Here is a 15,712-nt window from a genome sequence, read left to right on the forward strand (position 1 = left end):
TGCGAGTTTTCTGGTGACGTGGATTTTCTAAAAACCGTCCCTATGATTAGTTCTACATTTGAATATCTCGCTTTGAATTGATGATAGCTATAATATTCTAAAATGAAGGGGTAGTGCGCTAGAGGAACCTTATTCACGTGTCAAATTACATAAACCGACACAATAATACGCAACTTTTTATAGATTAAATCAGTGCTCATCAATTGTCACTTTTTGGCAGCGTGTCGGAACATTTAGACAAATCCGCACTTTCAATTTTAGCAAATTGTCCGTCTGCAGCCATTAAGGCGGAAAGAGCGGCGCGGGTGCGAAAAGGAAGCGTACGTCGACCCAGTGCACCGCAGTAGAGCACACACGAACATACGCGAACGCCTCATTCATGCATAACTAGCGTACCTGAGGAAGGCACACATCCTTCTGCCGAGAGCGCGTCGTTTGGCATGCATGGCACGTGCCGCGAGTGCTCTCCTCCACCTTTGAAAAACGAAAACGCGTCGATCAAAAGTGGGGGCGGCTATATAAAACGCGCGCCCAACCCGAAAAGCCTTAGAATCAGAACTGCCATGGCACGCGCACTTGTGATCATCGCGGCAATCGTGTTCGTCGGCGCCGCCGCCGGTGCCAACACCAAGGACAACACCGCCATCGAGGTGCTCAAGCACGTCTACCATGAGTGCGTGCAGTACGGATCGCTGTCCTGCGTCAAGCCCAAGCTGCTGGCGTTCATCAGCACGGCCGTCAAGCACGACAGCATCCCCGTCACCAAGGTTCGCAGCTGACGTTAATTTTTATTTTTGGTCCGTTCGAGCCCTGAATAATTTTTGCAGGACATGGTCATCGTCCGTCGCGACGGTGAACCCACCCCTACCGGTTCCCAGCTGCAGGCTGACCTGGACGAGCTGCCCCTGAACGCCGAGGAGCGCAAAGAAGCCCTGAGGGCCGTCGCCCTGGACCGCATCGACGACTTCATCGCCACCCACGACCTCAAGATCCGCGTGCCCAAGGAAATCGTCGGTCTGGCCAGCTACGTGCCCAAGTCCCTCATCGACATCCCCGCCGAGGTCACCGTGCCCCTGAGCAACGGACCTGCTCCCCAGGGTACGCTGGTTCAGCGCCAGTTTTTTGTTGTTTTTTAAACAATTTTGCCGGCAGGACGTGGATTTGTTAAGAAGGTGGTCATTCCCTTCTTGCTCGGCTTGAAATTCAAAGTCACCGCCCTGATGCCCCTGGCCCTCGCCCTGATCGCCCTCAAGACCTGGAAGGCCCTGACCCTGGGTCTGCTCTCCTTGGTCCTCTCCGCCGCCATGGTCGTCTTCAAGTTCACCAAGCCCAAGGTTGTAATTTCCCTAAAATAACCGGCCTTTTTGCTAACCTGTTATATTTTCAGGTGATCAACTACGATGTTTACCACTACCCCCAGCCCCACCTGAGCTACGAGCACCACCCCGTCCCCGAGCACCACGGCTGGGGCCGCGAGTTGCCCTACCAGGGATGGACTCAGGAATAAGCAGTCATCCGACCAAAGCGAAGATTTTCTCTTCTCTTAATTTATTAAAATGTTATTTATAAACCGTCTTTAGTTGTTACGTCAAAAAAAATGAATGAATGAAATAAAAATACTTGAATTTTCAATGCTAAATTTACTCTTTCAATCAATAATCCTAAACAAAATCAGCAAATCAAAACTATATATAAAAGAAAACGAAACTAAAAAGTCACATTGAATGAATAAAATCGAATTTTGACCAAGCAATTCAAGGAAAAGTATTTGGATGACCTAAATAAATGGTGTTAAAAGGTGTCACACGTATATCTATCCCGGAGGCGCGAAATCTGTCACAGAGATCGCCTTTTGCCAAATTGGGCTGGCCGTGAAACCGCGTTTGATAAAATCGTATGCGCAAAATATGTGTCGCGTACGGGACATTCGCATTAGATTCTGTGAAAATCCTAACGCACGCATCCCGCCCTGAATATATCAAAGCTGATAAGCACACGCAGCACGCACATGCAGAAATATGCAGACGGCGCGGGCGAGAGGAACTACGAATTCCATCATGTGTCCATATATGTGATCAAGAGAATGCTAACTGTAATTATATCGAATCAGCGCGGCTCGCGTGTGTGTTGAGCAGTGCGATGCCTTTCGTTTTTGCGAGAAGATGGTCATGAGGCCTCGAGAGGACTTTATCGAGTGCATATCATTAATTGAACTACTATTGTTTCTAATTATAATCTCGAATACATTCTTCCTTGAAATTAAATCCACGCGCCTCTCTTTCAAACAAATTAATTCAAGTTTTCGGCGGATGTCTAGCGTTCCACGGTGCGATGTGCGGGAAAGAAATCAAGACCAGGGTTCGCCCCTTTCTTAATTGGTCATGTGTGTGCGTGCAAGATTTTCATTGCAAGGTTTTGTGGCCAAAAAGAGACCGCCTTTATTCTCTAAGAAAAAATATAGGGATTTGAAAACAATGCGCAGAGAATTTAAAATTACATATTTCTCGTTTGAGATAAAACATTTTCAGGGAAAAATGTAAGTGCTATGATAATTAAAGCACAAATATAGTTTAATTTTTTAGGCACATTTCAAGCATAGAGAATATTTAATTTAAGATATTGGTTAAATAAACAAAACAGAAAAAGGCAAAGGTTCTCAAAAAGCAATGAAATAGTCTTGACAAGAATCTGCTGTTATATTCAAGTGACTCATAATTTGCTTCCAAATGTGACTCGAGCGGTTCCGGTAGATGAATGACCGGGTTGGTGTCTTATTCACTTCCCAATATGTTCGTACATGTGATCGGAAATAAAACGTGTAGGGCATTAGCATTTGATTAAAATATTAATTAGTTCAATAATTATGTTAAGTGCGTGGCTGAGTTAACTGCAAAATACATTAATTTTTAAGAACTTCTCGGATCACTCTTATATTTGAAATCAATTAATATTACTTATATTTCCTGGACTGTAGCAGTAATAATTTAACCCTGTCTCAAACGAGCAGCAAAAAGGTTGATATCTCCATTATATTTAAGTTTTGTTGTTTGTATTTTGTGTCTAATTTTTCTTTCATTCACTTTAAATTGTGAAATTTAAATAAATGAATGGCTCTCTCAGCTCTGCGCTGATTTAATTTGGATCAAGAGCAGCTAAAAGGAAATATTTCCGCCATAAATTAATTATAATTTCATAAAATTACTGCGAGTCTATTTCTTTCTTTTTTTAGTGTTTGATCTACATTTTGATTTACACAAAAATTACCTGGCAACAATTTTAGACAAATTAGCTTTGCTCACTGAAAATTTACAATGGTTTGAAACTATTTGTTCTATATACTAATTCCGATTTAAATTCTCGTGACCAGGCTGTATTTATTATATTTTTTTAAGTATGGTGAAAATTCGCAACCGCCACCAATACATTTTATTACGTTTTACGACAGCGTTAATTTTTCTATTCATTATTAATTCTTCACTCAAGGATTATAAAGAAATTGTACGCAAATGTTGAGCACTTTCCAAGACTACCAGAGTTAGCTAACAATTAATACGTTGTTTGTGTTTGTATCTTACACAACGACAGTAACAAAGGTATATGTATAGAAACTAAAATTGAGTATTACTCCAACGTGCATGAATCATGTCCATTCTTCAAAATCGCGTAATAATAAACAAGTATGAGAACGACTCGTTCATTGAATAAAAGTTGTAGTGACTTCAATTCACGAGTGCTTTTCATTGAGAAATGCATTTCGCTATAGCTCTCCACAAAAAGCAGCGTACTACGCACTTGGAAAAATTTCGCTCGCCGAATAAATATATCGTTCATTTCAATCTCCGCATGACAAGTGAAAACGGGATCAGGGTGGACGCTAAAAGTGTGACAACGGATCGCGTCGGCGAGGAATGGGAACCAATAGGTCACTCACTTGATCGCACGCACCATGTACGAAAAGATACCGACCGCATGGATTAAATTTTAATACGCGAGCCGCTGCGCGCCCTGAATATCTAATGGCTAAGGACGCGGCGAGCGGCGTGTCCATTAGGAAGTGGCCGCGCTGCGCACAGGGTTCGCGGCAACCGCGGCTCTCAGGTGGGAGGTATAAAAGGGGGCCCGGCCAGCAAATGGACATCATTCGATCAGCTGCCTTCAGTGCACTAACAATTCAATTAGTTAGTTAATTAGCAACAATGGTGTTCGCCAAGTGCCTAATCGTCGCCTGCCTGGCTTTCGGCGCCCTCGCCGTGCCGCTCAACGAGGAGGTGAGCCACCCTGGCGCCGCCGCCGCCGCACACACGGACATACAATAACCAACCGCCGGCATTTTCAGGAGGACTTCCTTTCCGGACTGCAGAAGTATGTCAAGGAAAGCGACGTCGAGGTCACCGTCCCCGAGGGCATGAGCATCCTCTCCGGCACCCAGTTCTCCTTCTCCCCCAGGAACATCGACCAGGACGAGCTCTCCATGACCGTCAAGCTGCCCGCCTCCGCTGAAGCCAAGTCCGTCGGCGAAGGTAGGCACCGCATCCTTTATAATTCACATTTTTTTTCTCATCCTCCCCTGCGACCCGCAGCTCGCAAGGGCAAGCTGAAGAAGATCATCATCCCCATCCTCGTCTTCGTCCTCCTGAAGGCTATGACCCTGGTGCCCCTGGCCATCGGCGTGCTCGGTCTGAAGGCCTGGAACGCCCTGCAGCTCAGCTTCTTCTCGTTCGTCATCTCCGTGGCTCTTGCCATCTTCCAGCTGTGCAAGAAGATCGCCGCTGACGCCTCGCAGACCCAGGCTCACTACGCCACCTACGACGCCTACAACGCTCACTACGCCCGCAACCTCGAAGCTCAGGACCTCGCCTACCCCGCCCACAAGCAGGAATAAGATGGTAAATCACACATTTGCTCGATAAATCGATTCACTAATCCACCGCTCCTCCTCCTCCTTCGCAGGTCCAGCGTGGCTGATTAATTTATTAAATTATTATTAAGTATTTAAATCGATTATTGGCGGACACCGTGACGTGATGACTCAGGACCAAGACGCGAGAACTCCTCTAGTCTGTGACCTCAACCCTCTGTGCTTCCCCCAGCTTGCTCCTCGGGTGCAACGACCTTCTCCCCTCTCCACTGTCTGTCCTCTTCAACGCAACTCTACACTCCATCGACGATTTCCTTCCGCTTCTACTTCCGACACACCGACCAAATGACTGGAGACCAAAAATTAATTTGTTAAATTTATATTTACGTTGAGCAATAAATGATTTAAGTGAACTCATCAAACTTTCTCTCGACAAAAATCGTCCCCACAAATGATCACAATTAAAAAACTGAATCAACTTCAAAATAGTTGAGTAAAAATGTGATAAAACACTCATGTACTCAAATAATTTACAAAGGTGCCAAAAGATAAAGCAATACGCTTCCATGAAAAATAGAACATCAACAAAATTTTTGTTTAAGGTACCTTGAAAACAACCTCAGAATGTAACACGATGAAGAAATAAAATTAAATAATCTAACCCAGTTTCTTGACTTTATAATTCGAGTATGTAATCAAAATTTCATTCATGACTGGATTTAATTTTATTTTTATGAGATGGAGGCTCTTGATAATCCTGAACAAATAAAATCGAATTAAACTTTGTTATATCAGTTAGCTTTTTATCCAAGTGAGAAGACCGTGCCCTAGTTTTAACCTTCGTTGGCAAAGAGCAAGGCAAGAATAATTACATGCGGGTCGAAACAGGCCGCCCAGTCTTGCGAGCGTGTTGAAATTTTTTAAAATGAATAAAATTAAATTTTTTAAATAAATGATTATGCTTCTCGAAAAAATTTGAAGTCATCGTATAAAGAAAAAGGGAATGAACCTATAAATTAACCAGGTTTTATGCAACCCTTTTACTGTTATGGCAGGGTGTTTGTGCGATATTGTTGTTATTTCTTTTGGCATAATTAATTGTTGTCCCGTTTGTAATTAAATTTTCAAATTCTCTCTGTTACGTTTAAACAGTCATTGTAATTCGCCGACCCAAAAATTCTTAGGGGTAAGTGTTGTAAATATCAAAAGAATTAATAATTGTAATTATGTTGTAATGCTATTCTTGCTTAAAGATAATTTATTATTTGTTCAACTAACTCATCCCTTTTCGACCAAACTGTCATTGCAGTTAAGCCACAAAGCCAAATGCCTTTCGCACATACTGAATTGAAGGTGTGACTCGTATGGTTCATTGACTCTTTGCAGCTATCGACATCTCCTGCAAGCGTAAAATACTGCGCCGCTCAACGCGAATGTCGTGCGAGCTGCCTACTTTCTAATCTATAACTAATGCGTGTTCTGCAGTTTTCTCCGCAAGCTACTCTAGGAACAATAAAATAAAACTTATCTACAGAGAAAATCAGACACAATAGTTTCATTTTAACTTGGGTCAGCTTTTTCATAACCGACTTAACATCAACAAGCAAGAGGAAAATATGCATATAAAAAGGACTACCTAGTTTAATTTCCCAATATTCAAAATCTAAGACATACATAAATAGCCCTGCAATCAACGCTTATTGAAAAAGCATAATATTATATTTTCCAATTACTGTTTTTTATTTATGACAGTTCCTGAATAAAGCAACCAAAAAAAGGAAGATTTTGTATGCTAAAAAGCTATTCATTTATTTGTAATTTGTCCAGAATGAAAAGCCAATACGACGGTAAAAGTTATATACGCATTTTATGTAGTGGATAAACCAGATCAGAGCCTATTTTGACAAATATTTCCGTTTTTAGAGTGGAAACCATCTTATATCAATTTCCAAAATTATTATTTTTAAATTCTCCCGTGTTCGTAAGACTACAATGTAGCCCAACAAATGTTGTATTTATAAATAAAGAATATTAATTTTACAAAATTAAAAATACACCTATAAAGATAAAATTAATTCAATCAGAATAACGCATTTATGTAACGTTTACAACTAATTAATTAAATCTAAGAAATTTTAAACTTTACAGCTTATTAAGTAATTCAATCAAGCCTATTTTTAGAAATGTGTGTAAATACGGATCAAAACATTAAAACTTGGCAATGAAAGCGGATTGAGTGTTTCTTATCCTTCAACTTTTTCTCTTTTACACTTCATATATGTAAGCGATTTTGCATTGGCCAAGATAAGATCTGATTCAGTGAAACTGAAAATGAAAAATTGCCAAGGTAAAGTGATGACATGTGCACAACAAAGCGTGGCGAAAAAAAAGTTCAGTGCACCGGCAGCGCGCAATTACCGCAAGCACACTACACACGTCGACCCATGCAAATCAAGGGCGCGACAAAAATCCGGCGAGCGCGCCAAAAACGCTCGGGACGAAAAGAGGTCGAGAAATGAAAAGTTGGAAGTGTGTCCACTAAAACTACAGTTGAGCGCGGGCATGTCGGCATGCATGGCCGCGGCACGCGCGCCGCATGGCAATGCGCGAAATTGGAATCAATCGGCACGCACGGGGCAGGCAAACAGACACCCACATGGCGCGAATAATAAGCACGGAAGTGGACACGAGGCATTCTTTAGTTGTGTGTGTGGCTTTGTAGACCAACGGGCAGGGTCAATGGGGCGCCTCCTCTCCCCGGACACTCGCGCAGCAGCGCAACAGCTTTTTTGGCAAACGGCTCCGGGTATAAAAGCAGATTGCCGCTGTGCAACAGCAATTAGTCGTCGATAGTCGGTTCGCTCGTTCAGCAGCATGAGGATAGTGATTTTGTCTCTTCTGGCCGGCGCCGCGTTTGCGCTGCAGCCGCAAATGCCCGCCGATCTGGCTTCCAATGAGATCCAGAGGCAGATGTCCGGCGACAACCTGTTGTCCGACATCATGAACCAGTGCTTCCAGAGCCTCAACCTCGAATCCATGACCTGCATGCGCGTCCGAGTCCTCATGTACATGAACCAGCTGATGGGTGAGTGCCCTGAATTCCAATTCGCGAACAACACCGCGGTGCCCCCCGAAATCCATTCCCTGGATTCAATTTGTTCCGAAATTCACAGGTCACAATCAAGCCCGCCAGCCCCAGTTCCACCCCCACATGCTGGAGCGCAAGGACAATGGCCCCCTCCCCGACGCCGTGCCCCGCGACGAGGCCGCCGACGAGAAACTCGACCAGATGATTGCCACCAGCGTCGCCAGATACGCTAAGAGCCACGTCTTCCAGGTGCAGCTGCCCGAGACCCTGTTCCAGGGCGTCCAGCTCACCTTCAACCCCAGCACCTTCGACCTCGACTACAAGTTCCCCGCCACCACCGAACGCATGAGCAGGGGCATGGCTGAAGGTAAGTGACCTGAATTCCGCATCGATATCACAATTTGGTCAGAAAAATCAGTGATCTAAATTGTCCAAGCAACGGGTGCCAGATGTGAGATAAAATTGGTTCCCACTGCGCAGATCCAAGATGGCGTCTGAATGTGGGAAGCAAAAAGCTCTCTTTGGATTGCCGTACGAGTGTCAAGAGTTTGCTTTTACGATCCAAAAGACACAATTAGTTAAGAGTAATGAAAATTATGTCACAATATTGACCAAAACTTGCTTCTTTTCGCGCACTTCCACCGGACGCCATTATATCTGCGCGTCGCACGAATCTGACCCCCGCTGCTCTCTAGACATTTTCCCTTTTTGTCTAACGCTGTGATTTCCTTTTCCCCAGCCCGCGGCATCCTGAAGAAGAAGCTGCTGCTGCCCGTTCTGCTGCTGCTCAAGCTCAAGATGAAGGCCCTGATGCCCATCCTGGTCCTCATCTCCAGCATCAAGGCTGTCAAGGCCCTGGTGATCAGCAAAATCGCCCTGCTGGTCGTGGTCGGCTTCGTCTTCATGCAGCTGTGCAAGAAACTGGGCGGAGGCGGCATGATGCCCCCTGCCATGATGCCCGGCATGCCCGAGATGACCCCTGCTCCCCCCTCCGCCGGCTACGGCGCCCCTCCGATGCCCTACAACGCGCCGTCCGCTCCCCAGAACTCGTACGGACCTGCCGAGACCTCCTGGGAGCCCACCGCCGCTGCCTCCTCCAACTCTTACAGCCGCGTCTACGACGCCCACCAGCTCGCCTACAAGAGCTACTACAACCCCCAGGGCGACGCCACCGTCCAGCCCCAGCAGACGTCCTCCTCGTCCGCTTCCAGCTCCACCCCTACCCAGTAAACCTCAGCCCTTTTCCACCTTTAGACGCAAAATTATACCTCTTCCTCCTCTCTTTTCCTGACCAAGTCAATCACATAGACTTTTCTGACTGTACCTTTTTATCTGATCGCTATACGCATACGCGATATTATCCAGCAGCGCTCTCGCATTTCCCCAGCTTTTGCTGTGCAGAAGTCCTAAATTTAATTTATTGCCCCTTAATTTATTATGTATATGATAAGAGTTTTTAGAAATAAAGATTTTGAGAACTGACAGAAAACACGGTCTTTAGTAAATAAAAACAACCTGTGCAACTTACAGACATAACAATATAAATGAGCACAAAAAGAAAAAAGTAAATAAAGATTCAATGGATTTTAAAATGAAAAAACTAAATGCTGATTGGAAAATAACACAGATACAGCAAAACAAAAAAGTTAAAGAGTATAATGATACAGGATATTTTAATTGTTGGTTGCCATAATCAATTTATCGATAAACAATTTGTTCAACAATTTGCAATAATAAAAACGGACCTTCCCACAATAAAAATTCAAATTTTGTCAATTTTCTCCAAAATGTACAGTGCTTGAAGATATTTTCTTGGCATATTGCGATTCCTTTCGTCGAGATCTGTCCAACGGTTTATTGGGACTTGGATTAGAAATTAAATCGGATTTCAAGTAAGGAGACAGCCATTGCCATTTGAAAAGCACGGAAGCTTTCCAGCCAAATTTCTCAAAAAATTACAGCGCTCCTTAGGTCAATTAAGGTTAACTGAATCCTAAGGGGCGAGGTTATGCATTGGCAACAAGCATTTTCCAGGCTTTTCCAATATAATTCCTCTTCAACAAACACAAAATTTTTAAGTGTTATAGAGTTGATTGTTGCCTTTTTGTGCAACAAGGAAATTCAATTTTATTGTTAATAAGCCAAAAAGGAAATTCGCGTTTGGTTGTTGAGCTACGCGCATTTATTTTTCTGCTACCACAACACGATATCTACTATATCCTACATGTTGATTCAGAAGGCCAGCACAAACGCGAGTCATTAGTTGATGCCTTGTTTTTAACATTAAAATGTTAAGCGGCAGTTTTAGAAATGACAAATTATTTTTTTAACGCCCGAAGTTTTAATTGTACTTTAACGAAAAAAAGTATCAACACTTAATTTAATTTCTAACCATTTAATGACATGTGTATTAACGACAGAGGAGAATATTAGAGTTGTTTTTTGCCCTATCACGGTAATATCAAATAATATTTTTTAAAAAAGCTTAGTTAGATCAGAGCAACATATTATTATATTTTGGCGTAGGGGTACGTTCTCCGAGTAATATAAAAAGGTAAAAAGGGAGGAGGTATGTTGAAAAACTTTCTTTATAGTTTTTTCATTTCAACATGATGGATTGAAGTCTTTTGGAGCTCTCATCAAAAGGCCGAGTACAGGTAAAAGTTAATTCAAATTACACTCACAGAATTTGTATCTATTTGTTAAAAAATATAGAAATTGATACGAATTGATCTTGGGGCCACTGTATACAATTATTTTTTGTTTTAATTAGCTTCTAGGTAGCTATTATTATAAAAATAAATTTAATAAATTGACATTTTTTGACAAACTTCCTTTTTTTGCTTGGAACATTTAGGAAACAATGAGATTATCTTAATTTAAAAACAATCATCTTATAGAACGTATCAATTCGTGCCTTTAATTTTCGACGTTTTTAAAGAGGAATGATACTGGAAAAGCCTGGAAAATGCTTGTTGCCAATGCATAAACTCATCCCTTAGGATTCAGTTAAAGCCTAAATTGACCTAAGAAACACTGTAATTTTTTTAGAAAATTGGCTGGAAAGTTACCGTGCTTTTCAAATGGTAATGGCTGTCTCCTTTACTTAAAATCCGATTTAATTTCAAAACCAATAGTTTCCCCAATAAGTGGCATACACAATTGGACAGATCTCGACGAGAGGAATCGGAAAATGCCAAGAAAATATGTTCAAGCACTCTAAATTTTGGAGAAAATTGGCAAAATTTGAATTTTTATTGTAAGAAGGTCCTTTTTTACTATTGCAAATTGTTGAACAAATTTTATCGATCAATTGTTTATGGCATCCAACAATTCCAATAATTTTCAATTGTTGCCCAGTATCATTCCACTTTAACTAAGGAATAAAACGTAATGAGCTATAATTCGATTCCTGGCACAATGGGTTGGAGCAAATCAGCTCTTGAGCCTCTAATTAATGTGCATTTTTGGCCTGAAGGACCAGACGCCAATTCCTCATTGTGAGTGAAAATATGTGAGCATAGTTTTAACTATTTCAGGTAACTGACTGTGAGGAAAAAGACAACCTGTGCTGGCCAACAATTCTTTCAACCTAAAGTTCCATTTTTAACGCAAGAGCATTCAAGAAAGGAGCCAATGCAGGACCCAGGAGCTAATTATTTCTACCCAAACCATCAAAATTTTTATTTATTTTCAAACCATCAACAAAATGGTCAGCCACAACCACAAGTCATCCTCACACAGATGATAGACCCCTACGACAACCGCGCAGATTCGATATGGGTGCCAGTTTACGTCACACCTACCCAGCAAGGAAATGGCTATTACGCCTACAGTTACCTGCCAACGATTTGGAACCTGCAATCTCAGATGCATCATGCTAAACTGATGAAGAAAGATGCATCAACTCAAACCTAGCTCGCACCGCCAATACAAAGTGAGAATAAACTGTTAATAGTGGCGAGAAGGCGCCACAAAACAAACAAACAAAGCCCGAAATTTGAAACTCCAAAAATAGGAAGTGGAACAACGACCAAATGCTGAAGGAAACCTGAATGACTTTATTAATAACAGTTTGTTAAATATATTGCCTTTAGAGTGAATAATGTAATAATTAATGGAAGTGTATATTATGCTTCCTTTGCTGCTCTGGCACTTATCAGAAATGAAAACATTTGTTATTTCATGTAAAAGAAAAATGTTTTTAGCGTAATTTTAACATTTAAATACATTTTCAATAGATTTACGTCCTTTGGTTAAACGTTGATTGTCTGGCAATGAAACAAATGAAATTGTAATACAAAAAATTGTGAGAAAAATTTAGTATGTAAATTCGTGCTTATCTATATTAAGATAAATCTTGATGTCTGACATGTTTTTATTGTTTTAAAAATAAATTTTCAGTTGAATATGACAGTTGTGTATTCTCAGTTAATACCATATTAATTAGTCACTTATCAGTAATTAAGACGAAAGTGGTAACAAATCTATTTTATTTTTTTCTGCCAAAACGATTAGGGCTAACACAGAATATAATTCTGTCAATGCATTATTAATGTTAAATTTTGTTTAAAACCTAAAAATGATGTAACACGAGCTGCAGATTGTTTACAAAATGTTTATATTTTCTTTTAGCAAACACCTTTCAATATACAATGCGGAACAAAACATCTTAGTAGTCTTTGAACCCTACACTTTGAAACTTCAACTGCAGACAACATATTTTCAATTCGATCCTTAATTCTGTGAGAAAAACCTAGTTCAGTTTCTTCCGTGCTTTCAACACATAGATATCATCGTTTCATCATGTCCGATTGCGAGACAAATCCTGACGAGCAACCCTTTGAGTATCAGCCTGTGCCGGTGGCACCGTACTGGGCGCCAACCCCTGTAATTTACCTTGTGAGGACTGCAACGAATCCTGGCCGCGCCGACAGCCTCTGGGAGACGCGTCCTCCGCCGCCGCCGGTGTGGCCGAACCCTCGCAGAGATTTCTTGTGGGTGCCGCCGCCACCATCACCGCCTCCTAACTGCCATCCCCTTTGGATCAACGTCAACGGAGGTCTGCTGGAGCTTGTCCCTGTGACCCCGTGGCACCTGCATCAAAACATAATAGGTTATTTTAAACTCAATTTCTACTAGATAGTAAAATTCAAATTTTACCATAAAAGGAATTTACGGCATAGAGAATGATTAGACCGCATAGCAGAATAAGGTTTAAGGTGGTAAATAGGAAACTAAAACCTCACCAGTATTTATAATGCAATTAATTTTTCCATTAGTTTTCAAGTGAAATGATACAGGGCAACAATTGAAAATTATTTGAATTGTTGGATGCCATAAGCAATTGATCGATAAACAATTTGTTCAACGATTTGCATTAATAAAAACGGACCTTCCTACAATAAAAATTCTAATTTTGCCAATTTTGGAGAAAATTTACAGAGCTTGAATATATTTTCTTGGCATATTCTGTCCAACGGTGTATGCCACTTATTGGGGAAACTCTTGGTTTTGAAATAAAATCGGATTTCAAGTAAAAGGAGATAGCCCTTTTACCATTTGAAAAGTACGCTAACTTTCCAGCCAATTTTTTCAAAAAATTACAGTTTAGGCTTTAACTGAATCCTAAGGGACGAGTTTATGCATTGGCAACAAGCATTTTCCAGGCTTTTGCAGTATCATTCCTCTTTAAATACTGCGGGCACAGTCTTGAAAAAATCTAATTATTCTATTATCGGCGGAAGACTTTTACTTTCCTATTTTACACTCATTAAAAACAATAAGAGACACTAATTGTTATCAGAAGAAACAAGTTGCCAAGAGTTGGTTAAAATCGTTGTTTTTATTCATCGCTAATGGAATTTCAGTCATGAACGTATCAATTTACTTTCAATTTAAAAAATAAAAAAATTACAGCAAATAATGGTTTTGAGCTTTTAAACATTGTTTCTCTGGTTCCTATTTTAAAAGTAATTTCAACAGCTGGTTATAAAAAAAGGTTTGCTGGTTTAAATCGGGCGAGATGGAAAATATTTGATCAAACCCTAAATATACATAGGTTTATCATTTCAATCAATTTGCACTAGCGACAGGACTCTCCAAATTATTTTTTCCAAAAATCACATTTAGTCATGGTCATGGGAGGTATCTTAATTTTATTCAGAAGTTCACCGTTCCAGCATACGTTGAAACAAAGAAAATAAGCTAGTCAAAGTTCGTTTTTTCATAATATGGAATTCTAATAAATAATACCAATACAAAAATAGGTGTTTAGATGATGTGAATTTTGTGCAATACAAGAAGCAGGCGAGTTTGGGTGCAGAAGAGAGTGGAAGGAATTTTAAGAATTTTTTTTATCAATATTCCGTCTCGCTGAGGCATTGCCACACTTTACTGCGAACGAGCATAGCGGCTTTTGCCACTGTGGCCTATATTTATTTATAATTTTTTAAGTTTGCATTTAACTGCGTTTTAAACTTTTACGAAGCACAGACAGGAACTGTAGGATGGATAGAAATCAACAATTTCCGAGAACTCCTATTAATAACCCTGCTGGTAGGAAGAATTCTAATCGCACCATACCTGCTCCTTATTTGAACTTCTAGTGGAAAATGATAATCATAACTCATCCGTTTTACTTTTTCTAGATGACACGGAAAATCCGGTGATGCCAGCCAACATCAACGAGGACCCTAATGAATATCATCCACCCCCAGCAATCCCCCATCATCAGATTGGAATGCAGCCGCCAATGCAAATGGATCGGAATAATGGTTCGTTGTGAGTTTACTGGCCAGCTTTTGATACTAATATTTCCTCTTTCATTGAAGGTGGCCAGCAAATTTTAGAATCCTGGTTTACCAGCCCTATCGACGGCAGCAATGTGAGGATGTTTCATTCACCACCTGATGATTTGCACTGGTCCCCCGATCAGCAGCAAATTCCGGGGGCACCTGTTCATCAGCAAAATCTGGGGGCACCCTTTTATCAGCAAATTCCGGGGGCACCCTTTTATCAGCAAATTCCGGGGGCACCCGTTCATCAGCAAAATCCGTGGTCACCCGTTCATCAGCAAATTCCGGGGGCACCCTTTTATCAACAAATACCGGGGTCCCCCGTTCAGCAGCAAATTCCGTGGTCACCCGTTCATCAGCAAATTCCGGGGGCACCCTTTTATCAACAAATACCGGGGTCCCCCGTTCAGCAGCAAATTCCGTGGTCACCCGTTCATCGGCAAATTCCGGGGGCACCCTTTTATCAGCAAAGACCATGGGCACCCGAACAAGTGCAAGAGCCCCACGAAAATAATGAGTCTAGAAGGTTGCGAGAATTGTCCAATAGCAAGAGGAATGAAATCGTTCAGAGGAATTCGAGCCTTGCAACAAATCTTCATGAAGGAGCAGACTTGCAGTTTTTGGACTTTAATGGTCTCGGCTCGGATGAAATCGCTCGAATTGAAGATATTCTACATAATCCGGCTAACGCGGCCCAACAGGTGCAATTGCCCCCCGTAATTAACGAAAATGAAGAGTCTAGAAGGTTGCGAGAATTGTCCAATAGCAAGAGGAATTCGACCCCCGACACAAATCGTCATGAAGAAAAGTTGCAGTTTTTGGACATCACTGGTCTCAACTCGGATGAAAGCGCTCGAATCCAAAATGTTGTATGTGATCCGGAATTTTTACTCCACCTGAGTGACAATATAAATATTTTCAAAGGAGAGTTGAATTTTTTGGACTTGAGCGGCCTCAGCAATGCAGAAC

At 41.4% G+C, this 15,712-nt stretch overlaps 2 protein-coding genes across 3 annotated transcripts; both read left to right on the forward strand.

Moving 5' to 3' along the window:
* The first annotated feature begins 536 nt into the window (after nt 1-536).
* On the forward strand, nt 537-5,271 carry LOC135946366 (uncharacterized). Its single transcript, XM_065494576.1, has 8 exons — nt 537-767; nt 828-1,098; nt 1,153-1,334; nt 1,388-1,505; nt 4,192-4,268; nt 4,337-4,520; nt 4,581-4,886; nt 4,951-5,271. The coding sequence occupies exons 1-7, from the start codon at nt 564-566 to the stop codon at nt 4,880-4,882; spliced, it is 1,338 nt and encodes a 445-aa protein (XP_065350648.1). The 5' UTR covers nt 537-563; the 3' UTR covers nt 4,883-4,886; nt 4,951-5,271.
* A 2,404-nt stretch (nt 5,272-7,675) lies between these two features.
* LOC135946591 (uncharacterized) lies at nt 7,676-9,435 on the forward strand. Of its 2 annotated transcripts, none has more exons than XM_065494876.1 (3): nt 7,676-7,943; nt 8,032-8,313; nt 8,686-9,435. In XM_065494876.1, exons 1-3 carry the CDS (start codon nt 7,733-7,735, stop codon nt 9,174-9,176), a joined length of 984 nt encoding a protein of 327 aa, XP_065350948.1. In that variant the 5' UTR covers nt 7,676-7,732; the 3' UTR covers nt 9,177-9,435. The 2 variants fall into 2 exon arrangements, with proteins under 2 accessions (XP_065350948.1, XP_065350949.1); XM_065494877.1 differs by having other exon boundaries at nt 7,677-7,943; nt 8,044-8,313.
* The last annotated feature ends 6,277 nt before the right edge of the window (nt 9,436-15,712 follow it).

This window comes from Cloeon dipterum, chromosome X (assembly GCF_949628265.1).
Source record: "Cloeon dipterum chromosome X, ieCloDipt1.1, whole genome shotgun sequence".
In the NCBI taxonomy this organism is placed as follows: Eukaryota; Metazoa; Arthropoda; class Insecta; order Ephemeroptera; family Baetidae; genus Cloeon; species Cloeon dipterum.